Here is a 15,793-nt window from a genome sequence, read left to right as displayed (position 1 = left end):
TTTTTATTTTTTCTTTAAGATGATTTGGGGGGGGCTTCATACTTATGCACTGGAGTTTGAGTTATGCCACAGGCTGGTCAACTGTATCACTACCGACAAGCAGCTGGTGTGATGGATGCTGAAAGTGTGGACTGGGTAGTGATTCTACAAAGAATGAAAAGCTGAGGATAGTCAGGTGGTTCAGAATAACTTTTAAAGATTAAGTTGTTAAAATATGAACAACGTTAACTCTACGAAAATTCCTTGGTATTGATAATAGTCGATCTTGCCATGGAGTGAAACATACTGTCAAAATGAGGTAATTTTAAGAAGTGATAGAATCTCTTCCACATTACTGATTCAATTGCTTTGATATTATTGAATCTTTGATATTATTAAATCAGTTAATAGGGTGCAAAAAGTTACTGTATCCCAAGAGTTCAGATTCTTTACAAAGGGATTAATACCAGTGCCACTTAGCAGAATCAGGCCTGTGCTTATTGCTAATATTAATATTTTAAAATATTTCATTAGATCCAAGCATTAAGGGCAGGAACCTAGGGTGAAATATCTCCATGGGCATAGAGTCAGCTCTACAGAAACTTCTGGATGCTTTCTGACTCAATTGTAGGGCTTGCTAGCTCTTTCTGTAGGCTTCAAGGGGTGCATAAGGCACTAGAAACATGTATTTAAGGGCCTTTGAATTCAGTTGTTTCAACTGAACTCAGGATATAGATCCGCCCTGCTAAATAGGAGATATTAGTCAGTTACTTAGATGATGTATGCAAAAAGCATAATTTGAAAGGGGAAGTTTTTTGGGTAGGGGATGGAGGTAGAAGTGAGTCAATTTATCTAGATCAACAGTTCAAGCTCATTATTCAGATCAGCAGTTAGATCCTGTTTCCCTAATCTGAACAGGTACTATCTGCACTAGTCTTCACTGATGTCTGTCTGTCTCTGTCTCTCTGTCACTCCCTGAAATTTTTAAAGACTAGCTCAGGTTTTGATGCTTTTCCTGTAATGATCACCAGCTGTTTCTGTTACACTAGAGTCATGCCGTCAGTGGTGTCTGTAATGGGCTGCTGGGAAATAACTTTAAAATCTGTGAATTAAAATGCCTTCCTCAAGAGCATATATAAACATGATATAGGAGTGAATTTTGGGGCTGATTCCTAAATGCCAAGGCAATGCAACCATTGCATGAACCAAAGTTTAAGTTTTAAACACCCTAAAGATTTGATTTTGCTTGTCTCCCAGCCCCAGTTACAAATCCTGTGGGACAGTCTGAGGCCTGAGCAATTTTAGGAAATAATCGATAAATTACTGTGGTCTCAAATGAACAGAAGACTATCAGTCAAATAGCAAAAGTTCTAACATATAAGTGGTGCTGGATCTCCCTGCACACTCAGAGATGCCCTGAGAGGTCCTACATTTGATATTTTAAACATTCCCCGCGGGAGCAAAAGAGCTCACACATATATATCACAGGCTTAAGTATACATATGTGTATACAGATCTATTGATAGGTAAATATATATTTAGGTAGAAATAGAGAACTGATGTTGTCTTATAAATAAGCATAGGCATTTATGGTACACAGAAAACAGAAGAAAGGTGAATGAAAACGTGAAACGTACCATATTCTGGGACCTGTCCCGTGCCTCGCTTCAGCAGCAGCCTCACCCTTCTTCCTCCAGATTTGATGAGTTCTATAGCTCTGGCATGTGTCATGTCCCTTGTGCTTTCTCCATTGATTTCAATGATTTGATCTCCTACCTGTTAATTAAAAACAATTAAGTCAGCCAAAGATGGTTTATCTCAAGTTGCATTTCCAACAGATTAAAAAAAAGCATCCCTAGATGACTGGTTTCTGACAGCATTTGAACAATTTGGATGCAGCCTGCTGCTTCTTAGAAGAGGCTAATCCCCAGCTGCATCCTGACCACAAAACTTCATCTACCTTTATAGAAATGAAAATATCAGACCATGGAGGTTGTGATGACATGTCACTTATAGTTAGCCAGTATAGTAGAGGCTGTGCACTACTTAGCCTTTAAAAAAAAAAAAAAAAGTCAGGGAATATGTATGATACCAGAATTCAAAATAACCTGGCACCTTTGCCTTGAATCAGGAAGTAGATATTTTAAGACCTTTTCACTGAACGTATTGCCAGCTTTTGGCTTAGTGCAGCATCTAATTCAGCATGTTGGATGGAATGATTGGTTTTCGTGCTTTTCTGAGAATTTCTGTTATGCATCATTAAAATTTCCCTGGGTACTACTGCTGTGTTGCCTCTTTGTAAACAGTGGTTGGTTGATATTCAAGTTTGATGATGAGTTTTCTGTCACAGCTCCTTGAATTAAAAGTGATATCCTCGATTCTCCATACACCACCAATGCTCTTGCTAAATCTTTGCCATGCTCACACCTGATTGCTAGAAGCTGGTTAAACACCAATCCCTCCTGAATTGTCATAAATGCTTGGGTTCCTTAAATAATTCCCATTTAGCCATTGTGAATAGATATTTGGAATAAAAGAGGTTCGAACAGGAGCATATCATGTAATTCCCACAGTACCATTACTGTCAGGAAACTTTGAATTAAAATATATTTCATTTCAGTGCAAGTAACTTAAGAGAAATTAGCCAGGAAAGCACAATAAGTTGCTTTGCAAAAATGCTATTTTAGTTGAATCCCTTCAACAAAGCAGATATCCATCCAAACTCTAAAATGCAGACAAAATTGCAGACAAACTCTCTACAGCCAATCGTGATTAAAGTGGATGCTGCCAGCTGGGCGAGAATGGGAACAAAAAGTTGCCATCACAATGAAAAGAGGGCATTAAGGCAAGACCCCCAAGGTGGGGGGGGGAGAGCAAACACATGTTTATTGACACTTCTACCTGAAGAGGACTCTGTAAGGGCTGAGGCTTCCAATGCAATGAAGGTAAAGTCCTTTGTGTGCTCAGTGACTTTCAGAAGTATGGTTTTTGGGCAGTGGAGGACTCACTGGCATGACTTCCACATTTCACAGAAGAACAAGGAAGACAGGACTTTGTTTTAGGGCCAACACCACTCTTCAAGTTTCCTTAATTATATTTTCTCCTACGAAGGCGATAGGCACAATCTGCAGTTGAGTAGCTTGTCAGAGGCCACGTATCTAAGCCAGTGGCAGAAATGGGACCAATTATCCCTCCCCCAGCAATCCTCACCCACTTGTAAAATCTCATGGCACTGTATTAAATTGTAGAAGTAAATTATATTAATTGTAGATGTAAAAGTTCCTACAGTGTTGCATATATAGAGTCCTCATTCCTACCTAGACTCTCTTCTGAGCTTCAGACTCACATACCCAATTGATTACCAAACATCTTCACCTGGGTGTCCAACAGCCAGTTCCAAATCAATAGCAGTAGACTGGGCTTATTACCATTCTCCCAAAGCAGTTTTTCCTCTTAATTTCTAATCCTGATTAATGGCATCACCATTCACTCAAGCCAGAAACTTGGGGGTCACACTGGACTCATTTCTTCAACTTCTCTGCATCTGTCCCGGTCCTCATATGTATCCCATTGCTAACTAGCTCCATTCAGGCCTTCACTCAGATCATTCCAATACTCTCCTGTCACTTTCCCTCCAATCTCTTCTTATTGTTACGAATCTCTTCTTATCTCTTCTTATTATTGTTATCCAATCTCTTCTTATTCTTCTAAGGAAAATCTGCCCAAATGCATCACGTTGACTGAGGCATCCAGGCCCTTCCATGTGCCACTGTTCTCTTTGCCTTCTCTCCATTGGCCTGGCGATCTCCTGATGTTTTCAAGGCCAGCCCAAGCATCTTCTCCTCTGGGGCACCTTCCTTGACCCTATCCTCTTCCCAAGCAGAGGTGTCCAGTCTCTCTGTTCATTAGTCACTGCACCCCTCTCTGTTATTTATCACACCTCAATGCAGATTTATGATTCTCTGTCTTCCCTCCTAGACTTTGAGTGTCTTCACTCAGTAAACAATTTATGAACATCTATTATGTGCCAGACAATCTACTGGGGTTGTAGAGATAAATGGCATAGTCTCTATCTACAATAAGTTCTTAGTCTAGTTGGGGAGAAAAATGGTAAATAAGACAATTACTATTCAATGCATCTTTGCTATGACAGAGGCATTCACAAAGCACTTAAGGAACAGAAAGGAGGTACATCTAACCCAGAATGGGTGGGTTGGGTAGTTAGAGAGAGCTGCCTAGAGCCGGTGACATCTCAACTGAGTTCTGAAGTATTAGCAGGAGTTCCATAGGTGAGGGAGGGGGAAAGCATTCTAGGCAGAGAGACAGCAGCATATATAAAGACCCCAAGAACTGAGGTATATTTGGGGAATTGCCAATAGTTTGCTATGCTACTCAGGAGTCTGGGCTTTATTTTGAAGGCTGCAGAAAGGCACTGAAAATTTTAAGCAGGAGGTACCTAGGTAGGGAAGCAGAGTGGTGTTTAGAAATCTTCCTGAGACATCAGTAAGGAGAGTGGACTGGAGAGAGAGGTGGGAGACTGAAGAAGGGGGCTGAGTTGTGGGGTTGTCATATTGTCTATCCAAGTGAGACATTAGGAGGCTGTGGGAAAGGAGATGATGGGACAAATGAAGATAGGGACTGGGTCCTCCTTAACTGTGTTACTGGCATGAGGTACACTATGTGTACTTGTGTTTATGAATGAATGAAACATTTCCACACTGGGTGTCTTGAGAACTGTGGGAAAAGGGGTTATAAGCACTCTCTACCCCCAAATCAAGTACTGCTGCCTGAGGACACTAGTGTCCTGAGACTGATGTTTCAACAAAAAGTCATGTGGAGGATGAGAGGGTGAAAAGCATCTTGTGCTGTGATAGAAAGAGTCACTCACATCTGGTACCATATTTGAGTACAGCAAGACTTAGAAAATTTGATGTTTTCATTCTCTTGTGTGTTTATCTTCCCTTTTTCCCTACAAAGAGCTTATGAGAATTAAGGGAGAAGAAAGTAGCATGGGAGAAAAGGGGGGATTTGAAAACTGCGGGAGGTGAGGAAGCAGCGGGGTTCAAGGGCTGCACATGGGCTGGGCCCATGTCCCCTGTGTGGGTTTTCAGGGATGGGGCTCTGGGAAGAGTCAGAGACCTTATTTTCACTGAGTTCCCAGGAACCTGGGCTGATCTCACTGCTTGGGAGATTTCCATAATTTCAACCTTCCATGTAGGGTCCCCTCAGAGGGAGAAGAGAGTAACTCTGACACAGGTCAAGTCGAGGGTCCTTAGCCCCTCATCTAAGGGCTTCCAATCTCTCCCAAGCCGCCCCTCCACGCCAGCATGCCAGTGCCGCCTGTTCTGCTGATTTTCTGCTTCACTGGGAGCAACAGTGGTTTGGGAATAGTCCAAGAACTTAACAAATTCAGAAAAAAACATTCTTGGGGGGTGGCGGTGGTGAGGTAATGTTAGGAAAATGCTTCTGCCAACATAGACTCTGGGCCCACTCATTTGGACCTAGTCTCCATGATGACACAGTCCAGACCCAGCCTTGAGACTCCTATCTCTTCTTGTAACAACAGAAATTGTAAAAATATTGCATTTTTGTTTTCATTCTTTTTTTAAAGTTTATTTTAAAAAATTTTAAATTTATCAATATACAATGTAGTTGATTTTTGTGTCCCTTTACTAATTCGTTTTCATTCCAATATCAGATAATCATTTTAACTGCAGCTCCCTAAATAAATGTGGGATGTGACTTCTTTCACTTTCATCCTCTTAGGATCTGGATGTAGAAGATGGATTTGTCTGGGGGAGAGGGGGTTCTCTCGTTACCTTCCGACCTCATCTGACTTCAGTGCAGTTGCCAGTGTGTGGCCACAGAGTGTCACTTTCCTACATCACAATAGGGGGAATTAATTTGATAAAACCAAGAGAAAACTTGCAGCTTTTTCAGAGATGAAGAAAAAGACCAGCTGTGACTCTAATGTAGTCTCTTTCTATTCTCTTTCCACTACACAGCTATCTTCAACTGAGTTACATTACAAAAATGAAGTTTTAAAGCTCCCTACTTGTTCTCAGAGAATTTCTGAAATATCAATTTCCAGTTGGAATTGAGAGAGAGATGGAGTGGGCAAGGAGGGGAAGGGGATGTGTGGAGAGAAAGACCCAAACCGATGGAGGTAGTTCAGGGGTGTGTGTGTGTGTGTGTGTGTGTGTGTGTGTGTGTGTGTGTGTGTGTGTTTGTTGCTTTGTGTGGGTCATAGAGATGTCAAATTTAGGAAACTGACCAAAGGACACTGACCAAAGGACTTAAGAGGAATTCTATGCATTCATTTTTTATTTTCCTATGGAAGAAATACTTTTATCTGTGGTCCCCTTGGGGCAATCAACAACCTTAAAGTGATGTCTTAGGGTCACCTGAGTGAGTTGATTGCCATCTCTGGGCACAGCCTAAGAAGTTCTGCATTTCTACCCATACGTTTCTGCTCATACATCAAGGCAGAATTTTCTTTAACAAAACCAATATCAAATCCTTGAGGGTGCTTGGGGCTCTGCAGATAAAAACCTTTTTCTTTTCCTATTGGAAGGCCAAGGCAGGTAATGGAAAACACCTCAGTGTTTCTTAAGTGGTTAATAGTTTAGGTTTAAGAAAAGATGTAAACCCTGTACTATATGCTTTTTTGCAGCCAAATTATATGAAAGTTATAAGAAAGTACTTGGTTTGGCTCAATGACGTCTTTTTAAGAAATAGATTAAATTCTGGATTTACTTAGCCCCGAGTCATGACAGTCCCGGCTCCTAGGGTTGTTCGGACCATCGCCAAGAACATGGGCAGCCAGTTGTAATCTGCCAATTGCCCTCATACCACTACTGCACCACAAAACCTATTTTGCATGATCCTAGACGATCCTAGATTGTAATTAGGTATGAAGAATTGAGCTTCTTTAGAATTTTATGCCAATAATAATGGGTAAATCTCAATTCCTTATTTCATGAAGGACTTCTCTGTGGACAATTTTGGTGACTAGTGGTCCGAGGTCACAGGTTAATGCCATCATAATCCCTCGCTTACAGGCTGGTTTCTCCCACTGACATTAGACACCCCATGGACACGGAACACTCTCCTTGTCTTTGTGTCATCTATACCTGCCACAGTTCCTGACAAGTGGGCCTCCAGTTCATTGCAGTTGAGTCAGTGAATGTTTGGGTTGCTTCTCACTTATAGTACGAGCAGACATCTCCATTCTCACCACACGGTAAGTGAAGCTTTAGTGCACCTCAGCATGCCTCAAGCTGTCTTGAAATACTGCCTTAAGCACTCTCAGCCAAACCATAACAATTTTAATAGTACTTACAGACAAGAGAGTACTTACATAATGGTGACCTGCACAAATGGTTAGAGACAGGTAAAGTTATGGGAAACAAATGCTAAATGGTTGAAAGAAAGTAATGGAAACTGAGACTGAATGAAATTGTAAAGTGCCAGGAAAAAAAATTAGAAGTAAGGTCTTTGCTACTACAGGCATCATCACTGGGTGCTCTGAGAACAGGATGCCTGGGCCCTCATGGCCTGGCTGGAACAAAGGACGGGCTGATTTTCAACTCGACAGTGACCTTTAATATTTAATGGCTATTTTCATGATTAATTCTGGTTAGATAATATTTAATAACCATTACAGTAAAAATATTTTTCAGTGGATTACACTGAGTGTTTTGGTTAACCTTCCCATTTCTTCCATTGGACTTTTGTTAAATTAGATGGGATCCAAGTGCCCGTTATAGGATCCAGATCTTTTTATAAACTGTTGTGCACAGTTGCTGCAGCATGGCACAGAAGCCCATAAAATCAGCAGGATTTTCCAGACAGAAAATTTCTAACCCAACTGGAAGTTGAAACAACATGTTGAGAGCACCCAAATGGTGAATTTTATTTGCCTTACGTACAAAAAAAAAAAAAACTGTCTGAGACTCTCTTTATGCTCTGTTCTAGACAGTATTCACTTAAAAAGAAAACATGCCAACATCTTTCAAGAAACTTCATCCAAATAGAAGTGTGAAATGACCCAATGGATGTACAGAAGGGTCCTTAATCAAGGTTATGCCTGAGTGCATACCTGCTTAGAAGGGCCATGAAGGTCAGGGAAACAGGCTGGTATAAGAAGTTACAGGCTGCTGCAGAGTTCTGAGGGTTCACTGCTGATGTGGGTGATGTACCTTCCTTCATGTTTTTATTATTTGTGCATCTACCCTTTAGAAAAGATTAGTCATAGCTCAGAAAAATGTTCAGCCTTTGACTTGGGCACAGTGCCCCATAGTGGGGGTGCAGCCTTGGCTGGATAGTCAGATCAGGAGGCTGGCTTTGGTGGAGACACGTGGGGGTGCTCTCCAGGAGCTTCTATTTCTCATTCCAGTTTTAAAATCCTCTAAATTAAAACATGAAAATATATGTGAAATTTAAAGATAATGCAGTATCCCAATTGGGGAAGTAGTTGAGTTCTAAGTTACATTTTGGTATCTTTCTCACCAAACATTTCCTTTTCCCTTGTCAAATATTACAACACTAATCTCATACAGGGAATTTTATTAGATTGCTTTCTAAATCTCCTTACCCTTCTAGAACTTTGAATTGGGGTTGATGCCCCACTCCTCAGGTCTTCCATTCCCCCTGTCCTCTGTGAGCCCTCTGGGTGATCACTTCGTACCAATCTAAGGTATTTGTTTATTTTAGTCTTTTTAAATTTTAATTAATTTATTTTTTCATTGTACATGTTTATGGGATACAGTTTGTTATTTCAATACATGCATATGTTGCATAATGATCTGATCAGAGTAGTTAGCATATCTATCACCTAAATATTTATAATTTCTTTGTGGTTAGAACAAGCAAGATCCTCCTTTCTGACTATCTTGAAATATACAACACAATATTATTAGCTATCGTCACCCTAGGGCACCAGAACTATAACCTTGTAACTTGGTACCAGTCTACCAACCTTTCCCTGGTTCCCCCTGCCCCCTCCCTTTCTCTGCATCTGGTAACCACTATTCTACTTTCTATTTCTCCTTTTAATTTATTTTTCTCAATTGACCCATGATAATTGTATATATTTATGAAGTACAATATGATATTTGGGGTCATTCACACTGTGTGCAATGATCATATCACAGTGCTTAGTATATCCATCACCTCATACTCTTGTCACTTCTTTGTGGTGGAACATTTAACATCATCTTGGCTTACTATTCGAAGATACACAGTACTTGGCTGTTAATTGAGTTTCCCTATGTTACTATTGAACACTAGATCCCATTCTTCCTATCTCTCTAATATTTTATATCCTCTCACCACCCTCTCCCCGTTCTTCCCTTTCCCTTTCCCCACCAGTCTCTAGTAACCACTATTCTACACTCTACTTCTATGAGATCAACTTTTTTTGCTTTCACATATGAGTGAGAACATGTGGTATTTCTCTACCTGTGCCTGGCTTATTTTACTTAATGTAATTTTCTCTAAGCTCATCCATGTTGTTACAAATGGCAGAATTTCATTCTTTTTCATGGCTGAGTAGTATTCTATTTTGTATACTATATTTTCTTTATCCAGTCATCCATGGAGGGACATTTAGGTTGGTTCCAACCCTTGGCTATTGTGAATAGAGCCATGATAAACATGGGAGTGCAGGTGTCCCTTTGACTTGATTTCTATTCCTTTGTATATATACCCAGTAGTGGGATTGCTGGATCATATGCAGTTCTATCTGCAGTTGTTTGAGAAATCTCCATACTGCTTTCCATAGTGGCTCTGCTATAATTTACAGTCCCACCAACAATGTATAAGAGCTCCCCTTTCTCCGTATTCTCACAAGCATTTGTTATTTTCTGTCTTTTCTATAATAGCCATTCTAACTGGGATGAGATGATATCTCATTGTGGTTTTGCTATGCATTTCTCTGATGATAAGTGATGTTGAGAATTTTTCATATTCTTGTTGGCCATTTGCATATCTTTTGAAAAATATCTATTCAGTTTCTTTGACCATTTTAAAATCAGGTTATTTTTTTTAACTTTTGAATTCTTCGTAATTCTGGATATTAATTCCTTGTCAAATATACAGTTTGCAAATATTTTCTCCCATTCTGCAGGTTGTCTTTTTGCTCTGTTGATTGTTATCTTTGCTGTGCAGAAGCTTTTTAGTTTGATGTAATCCCATTTGTTAAGTTTTGCTTTTGTTCCCTGTGCTTCTGAAGTGTTATTCATAAAGTCTTTGCCCTGACCTATGTCCTGAAGTGTTTCCCATAAGTTCTCTTCTAGAAGTTTTATAGTTTTGGGTCTTACATTTAAATCTTTAATCCAATTTGAGTTGATTTTGGTATATGTGAGAGATAGGGGTCTAGTTTCATTCTTCTGCTTATGGATATCCAATTTTTCCAGCACCATTTATTGAAAAGACTATCCTTTTCCCCTTGTATGTTTTTGGCTCCTTTGTCTGCCCTAAGTGAACCTCTGTGCATATATGCATGTATTGGAACAACATACTGTACCCCACAAATATGTACAAGTAAGTGTTAAAAAAAATCAGTTGTCTGCAGGCACATGGATTCATTTCTGAATTCTCTATTATGTTCCATTGGTCTGTGAGTCTGTTTTTGTGCCAGTACCATGCTGTTTTGATTACTATCACTTTGTAGTATATTTTGAAGTCAGGGAGTGTGATACCCCCTGCTTTGTTCTTTTTGCTCAGAATTGCTTTGGCTATTAAGGGTCTCTTGTTGTAAATTTTTGAATTGTTTTTTGTATTTCTGTAAAGTTTGTCATTGATAGTTTGATGGGGATTGCATTGACTCTGTAGATTGCTTTGGGTAGTGTAGTTATTTTGATGATATTGATTCCTCCAATCCATGAGCATGGGATGTCTTTTTATTTTATTTTATTTTGTTTTCTTTAATTTCTTTAATTAGTGTTTTATAGTTTTCATTGTAGAGATCTTTCACCTCCTTGGTTAAATTTAAATTTTATTTTTTTATTGCTATTGTAAGTGGGATAGCTTTCTTGATTTATTTTTCTGCTAGTTCATTATTGGTCCAATCTAAGGTATTTAGAGTGATTCTCTTTCTCTGCCCTTTGCACATGCTGGTCCCTTTTTGTCTAGAATCTGCATCCTCTTGCCCCTGTTTCAAATAGCTAAATCCTACTCATCTCTTAGGACCAATTTCAGGTATGGTATCATCCAGGGAGCCTTCCATGATCCTACCAGTTTGGGTCAGTTGCTTTTCATGTTTATTTCTTTAGAAGCATTGACCTTTGCCTATCACTATATTTTAAGCTCTCCAAGGGCAGGGACTCAGCCAAAAGGGAAATATCCATGTATATTTGTTCAATGGATGAATGAATGATTGAAAGAAGGAATTTTTCAGAAGCTATTTTTTTTAATTTTGTTTTTTGACTCTATGTTCTTTATTGTTTAAACCAAATTTTAAAAAGGTCTGTAATAAAATTTTAATTTGATTTCCTAATATATGTCAACCAGGCCTGACTGTGATCAAATAATATAAAACATATGTAAATGCCTTTTAAATTCTAAACTATATAAATATAATCATCTATTATTCACCATAGTAGTTAATATCATCATCATCCTAATGGTAGAGGAGAGAGAAAAGGAAACACAGTAGTAAGCTCTTTATAATGAATTTGGGAGAGAAGCAGTCGAGCTACTGAGGGTGCATTAAATGAAGAAATGGGGCAAATGTTTTTTCTGGAAATATGGCTGAGAGCTTAAAAACGCAAAAATATCTTTTGTTGGTTTGATAAATACAGCCCATCGGAATTCTTATAGAACATGAATGCTATTTCTTGTTCTGTGATTCTTAGGAAAAGAATTCACTTGATTGCTGGGCAGATAATCCAAACCCTAAGGTAACACAGAGAAATAACCACAGGTGTGGAAACTGACATGCATGCAAAGAGATTTTAAAGAAGCTGGTTGAAGCAAAATATTTTCTACAAAGAAAAAACCCCACTGCATTCCATTTTCATATGCTAGTTTGAGTGCTCAGGCAAGAAGAGTCTGGGGCAGTACCTTAAAATTATCTGAGTAAGAATAGAAAGCTGTCATTGGCAACTCAGCTAGTAGCTTATCCAGTTGCTCAGAAATCACTTAGGTTAGGTCATGAAGTCAGTTTCCCTAGTTGACTGAAAAATAAACAATGAGGAAATCAGATGGGAAACTTTCTATTGTGGACTCCATGTTGCTTCTTATTTCTCTTCCCTGGATGTTACTGAGAGAAATAAGGGATTATTATTCTGCACACTTGTCAGATATGTTTATTTTCCAGGTGCCAGCATTAAGCTTTGTGCAATCACTGCTATATTGGCCCATGATAACAATTCCTGTTTTCCTGAAGTTAACCATCTCATGCACTGCATTTACATTTTGCCTTACTGTGTGTGTGCCAGCTGTAGATCTGACATGTTACCAGTGTGAAGGAGAGTGTGAAAAGGTATACTGAGATGAATGGTGGGTGCATCAGTCAGCTGGGATTTTGAAGATAATTTATTGTGGGATTGTTTTAGAAGTGTGGGCAGGGTTAAGGCAACCAAAGAGGGCTGTTGAGGCACTGAAGGATAAGCATGGTGGATGCTATTACCACTTCTAGTCTGGAAGACCCCAGGGGAGGAAAGAAAGTTATTGAGGCCTAGTGAGAGCTGGAACCATGCAGAAGGAGCTGCCTGCCTGTAGCTCGAGGTGTGGAGGGAAGGAACACTGCCAGGCCCACAGTGCCAATGCAGGGAGCAACAGGGTAAGATACACCCCAACCTCTCTGTGGCAGACAGAATAAGGCCTCCCCAAAGACATCCATCTCCTAATCCCTGGAATCTGTTGAAAATGTTACCTTTCATGGCAAAAAGGACGCTGTAGATGTGCTTATGTGAAGAATCTTGAGATGGGAAGATTATCTTGGATTATCTGGGCGGGCCTAACACAATCACAAGGGTCAGAGTCTGAGAGAGAGATGTAAAGGTCCTCTCTGACCTCTTACAGAAGCAGAGGTCAGAGAGGAAAGAAGATGCTAAGCTGCTGGCTTTGAAGCTGGAGGAAGGGGCTACAAGCCAAGAAGTGTAGGTGGCTCTAGAAGCTGGAAAAGGCGAGGAAGTGGATTCTTCGCTAAAACCTCTGGAAGGAATCAGCCCTGCAGACGTGGCGTCTTGATTTTAACCCAGTGAAACAGATCTTGAACTTCTGACCTCAAAACTGTAAGACAATAAATTTGTGTTGTTTTAAGCTACTAAGTTTCTGGTAATTTATTATAGCAGAAATAGAGAACTAAAATCTCTCTTTCTGCCCTCTGATCTCCTGGTGGAATATTTCATTGGCCAAATCCAACAGGAAACCAGAGGGCAAGAGAGTTTGGGTGATACAGACATAGCAATCAGTCTTCCCCTCCTCCTCCAGGCACAGAATAGGTCAGAGAAGGAAAGAGAATAAATAGACATCGGGGAGAAGGTGGAACAAAAGGAGAACCAGATTGGGATTGGTTGGGTGTGGGATGGGACAGATTTTAAAACAGCGAATAAATATGACAGGTGAGTGCTTTAAGAAATAATTCAAGAATAGGACAAAAATCCATTGGTGTAACCTTGCCCAGGTCATATTGGAGAAGCTGTTTTTGGAAGCCTTTATTTGTTTTAATATTTTATTTTAACTATGGTTACTAGAGGTGGGAAAGGGGCAAGGAGAGGGGGGTTAGGGAGAAATTGGGTGAGGGGCACAAAGAATAATTACTATTTGCAATAATGAATATACTACTAATAATGACTTGGTCATCATATACTGTACACAAATAATGATAGTCAACACTGCTACACCCAAAATGTGTATAATCAATTATGCTTCAATAAAAAATAAATAAATTTTCTAAAAAGCAAAAAAAAAAAAAAAAAAAAAAAACCTTAAAAAAAACTTTAACATGAGTGTCTTCTTAGGCTACCATTGCAGAAAGTTGAGTGGCATCAGGGTTACTGAGTTGAATGTTCTTTTAAAAACTGCCTGACTTCAGAGTTCCCTTTGCATCGAGTCAGTTTCCAGGTCCCATCAATCCTCCGCTCTCGGTCTCCAGCAGCTGCCTCTCCTGTAAAAAAAAAAAAAAATTTTTAAAAAAAAAAAAAAAAAAAAAAAAAAAAAACCTTAAAAAAAACTTTAACATGAGTGTCTTCTTAGGCTACCATTGCAGAAAGTTGAGTGGCATCAGGGTTACTGAGTTGAATGTTCTTTTAAAAACTGCCTGACTTCAGAGTTCCCTTTGCATCGAGTCAGTTTCCAGGTCCCATCAATCCTCCGCTCTCGGTCTCCAGCAGCTGCCTCTCCTGTCCCATGTCTCTCGCTGCCATTCTATATTCACTGTTCCTCTCCTTTCCCTCTTTTTTCAGTCAGTATGGCTGCGGCAATCATCTTTTGAAGCTCACTTCTGATTTTGTCTCTCTCCTCCCCCACACTTCTTGAACAGACTCAAACTCTTCGCCATGACGTGAAGACCCCTCAGGCTCTCGCCACTCCAGCCTTCTGGCTTATCCCCACCCTTCTCCTGTGTTGAATCTGTCCCACTTCTCGTTCCTCCACCCTTCCCTGGGTCGCCCACCTCAGCATGTTTTGCTGCTGTCCTCAGCCCTCCTTATTATTCTTGTCGTTCTCCCTGGACCCTCTGGTCTCATCTTCTAGTCGTGCCCATTCGTCAAGGCTCTGCTCAAATCCTCCATGTAGCCATCGCTGATCACTCAGATGAAATTTATCCCCCCTTCTCTCCACGTCTGCTGCACATAGCTATGCCTCCCTTACCGTACCTGCTGTCACACGGCCTCTTAGCCTGGATATCTGTGTATCTATTACTTTCTAATTTTTTTGGTGGCTGGCCGGTATGGGGATCTGAACCCTTGACCTTGGTGTTATAACACTGTGCTAATAACACTGTGCTATAATCAGCTGAGCTAACTGGTCAGCCCCCCCCCCTCATTTCTGAACCTGCTAAATTATAAACTCCTGGAAAGAGGGATTTTTATTTTTGTACTCTCTAGTGGGAGCTAGTGCATTGCCTTAAAAATAACAGGTAATAAAAATGTACTTGTAGTGGGATAAAAATTATTACTGTGTAGGGTATAAATGATTAATGGAAGAGCGAGAGTCTTGTGGGAGCTGAGGGTGTGTGGAAAATTAAGAGAGGGGGGTGTTGGGGTGTGTCTGCTCACTGTCGAATAAGGTGTCTGGCACAGGATAACTGTTTGATGAATATTTCTCATTTTTTTCTTTTTATATAAATAGTTCTTGAATGAATAAGTGCTGTCTACTTAACTTTGGCCAAAGCTTATCTTGAATTTTGTGAGAACAGGTCTTAACAGAAGTCCCTAATACTTACCACAATGTGAAGAAGATGAAAAATTGTACAGAAGTAAAATCAGCACGATCCTCTTCTACTTGCAACAAGAGGTAAGCTTATAGTAGCACCGCTTGGCCAGCGACTGGCTGAGGAAGACACAGCCACAAGGTGGAGGCATCTCTTTTCTTTTTGACATAGCCACGCCTTTGCTGGCATAACTGGCTGAAAGGGGACATGCTAATTTTTGCATTTACTGAGTCTTGTAAGAAGCACTGGGATATAAACTCTTATGGGGCTTATAATTTTCCTCCCACTACCTAGCTTGAGAGCAGAGATCATGTTTTATACTTCTACAAAATCCTTTGTAGCATTTAGCACAGTACCAACTGGTGTGTGTGTGTGTGTGTGTGTGTGTGTGTGTGAGAGAGAGAGAGAGAGAGAGAGAGAGAGAGAGAGAGA

General features: G+C 40.0%; 1 protein-coding gene across 1 annotated transcript in view; it reads right to left on the bottom strand.

The window, feature by feature from the left end:
* Window positions 1-15,793, bottom strand: part of MAGI2 (membrane associated guanylate kinase, WW and PDZ domain containing 2) — a 340,007-nt gene that overhangs the window by 53,368 nt on the left and 270,846 nt on the right. The window contains exon 16 of the mRNA XM_008577562.1: window positions 1,617-1,755. Within this exon, the coding sequence (XP_008575784.1) occupies window positions 1,617-1,755 (139 nt within the window). The remainder of the gene's footprint in view (window positions 1-1,616; window positions 1,756-15,793) is intronic.

Source organism: Galeopterus variegatus, unplaced genomic scaffold, assembly GCF_000696425.1.
Source record: "Galeopterus variegatus unplaced genomic scaffold, G_variegatus-3.0.2 Scaffold67, whole genome shotgun sequence".
NCBI lineage: Eukaryota > Metazoa > Chordata > Mammalia > Dermoptera > Cynocephalidae > Galeopterus > Galeopterus variegatus.
Note: the sequence above shows the minus strand (reverse complement) of the source record. Positions and strands in the feature narration are given on the sequence as shown.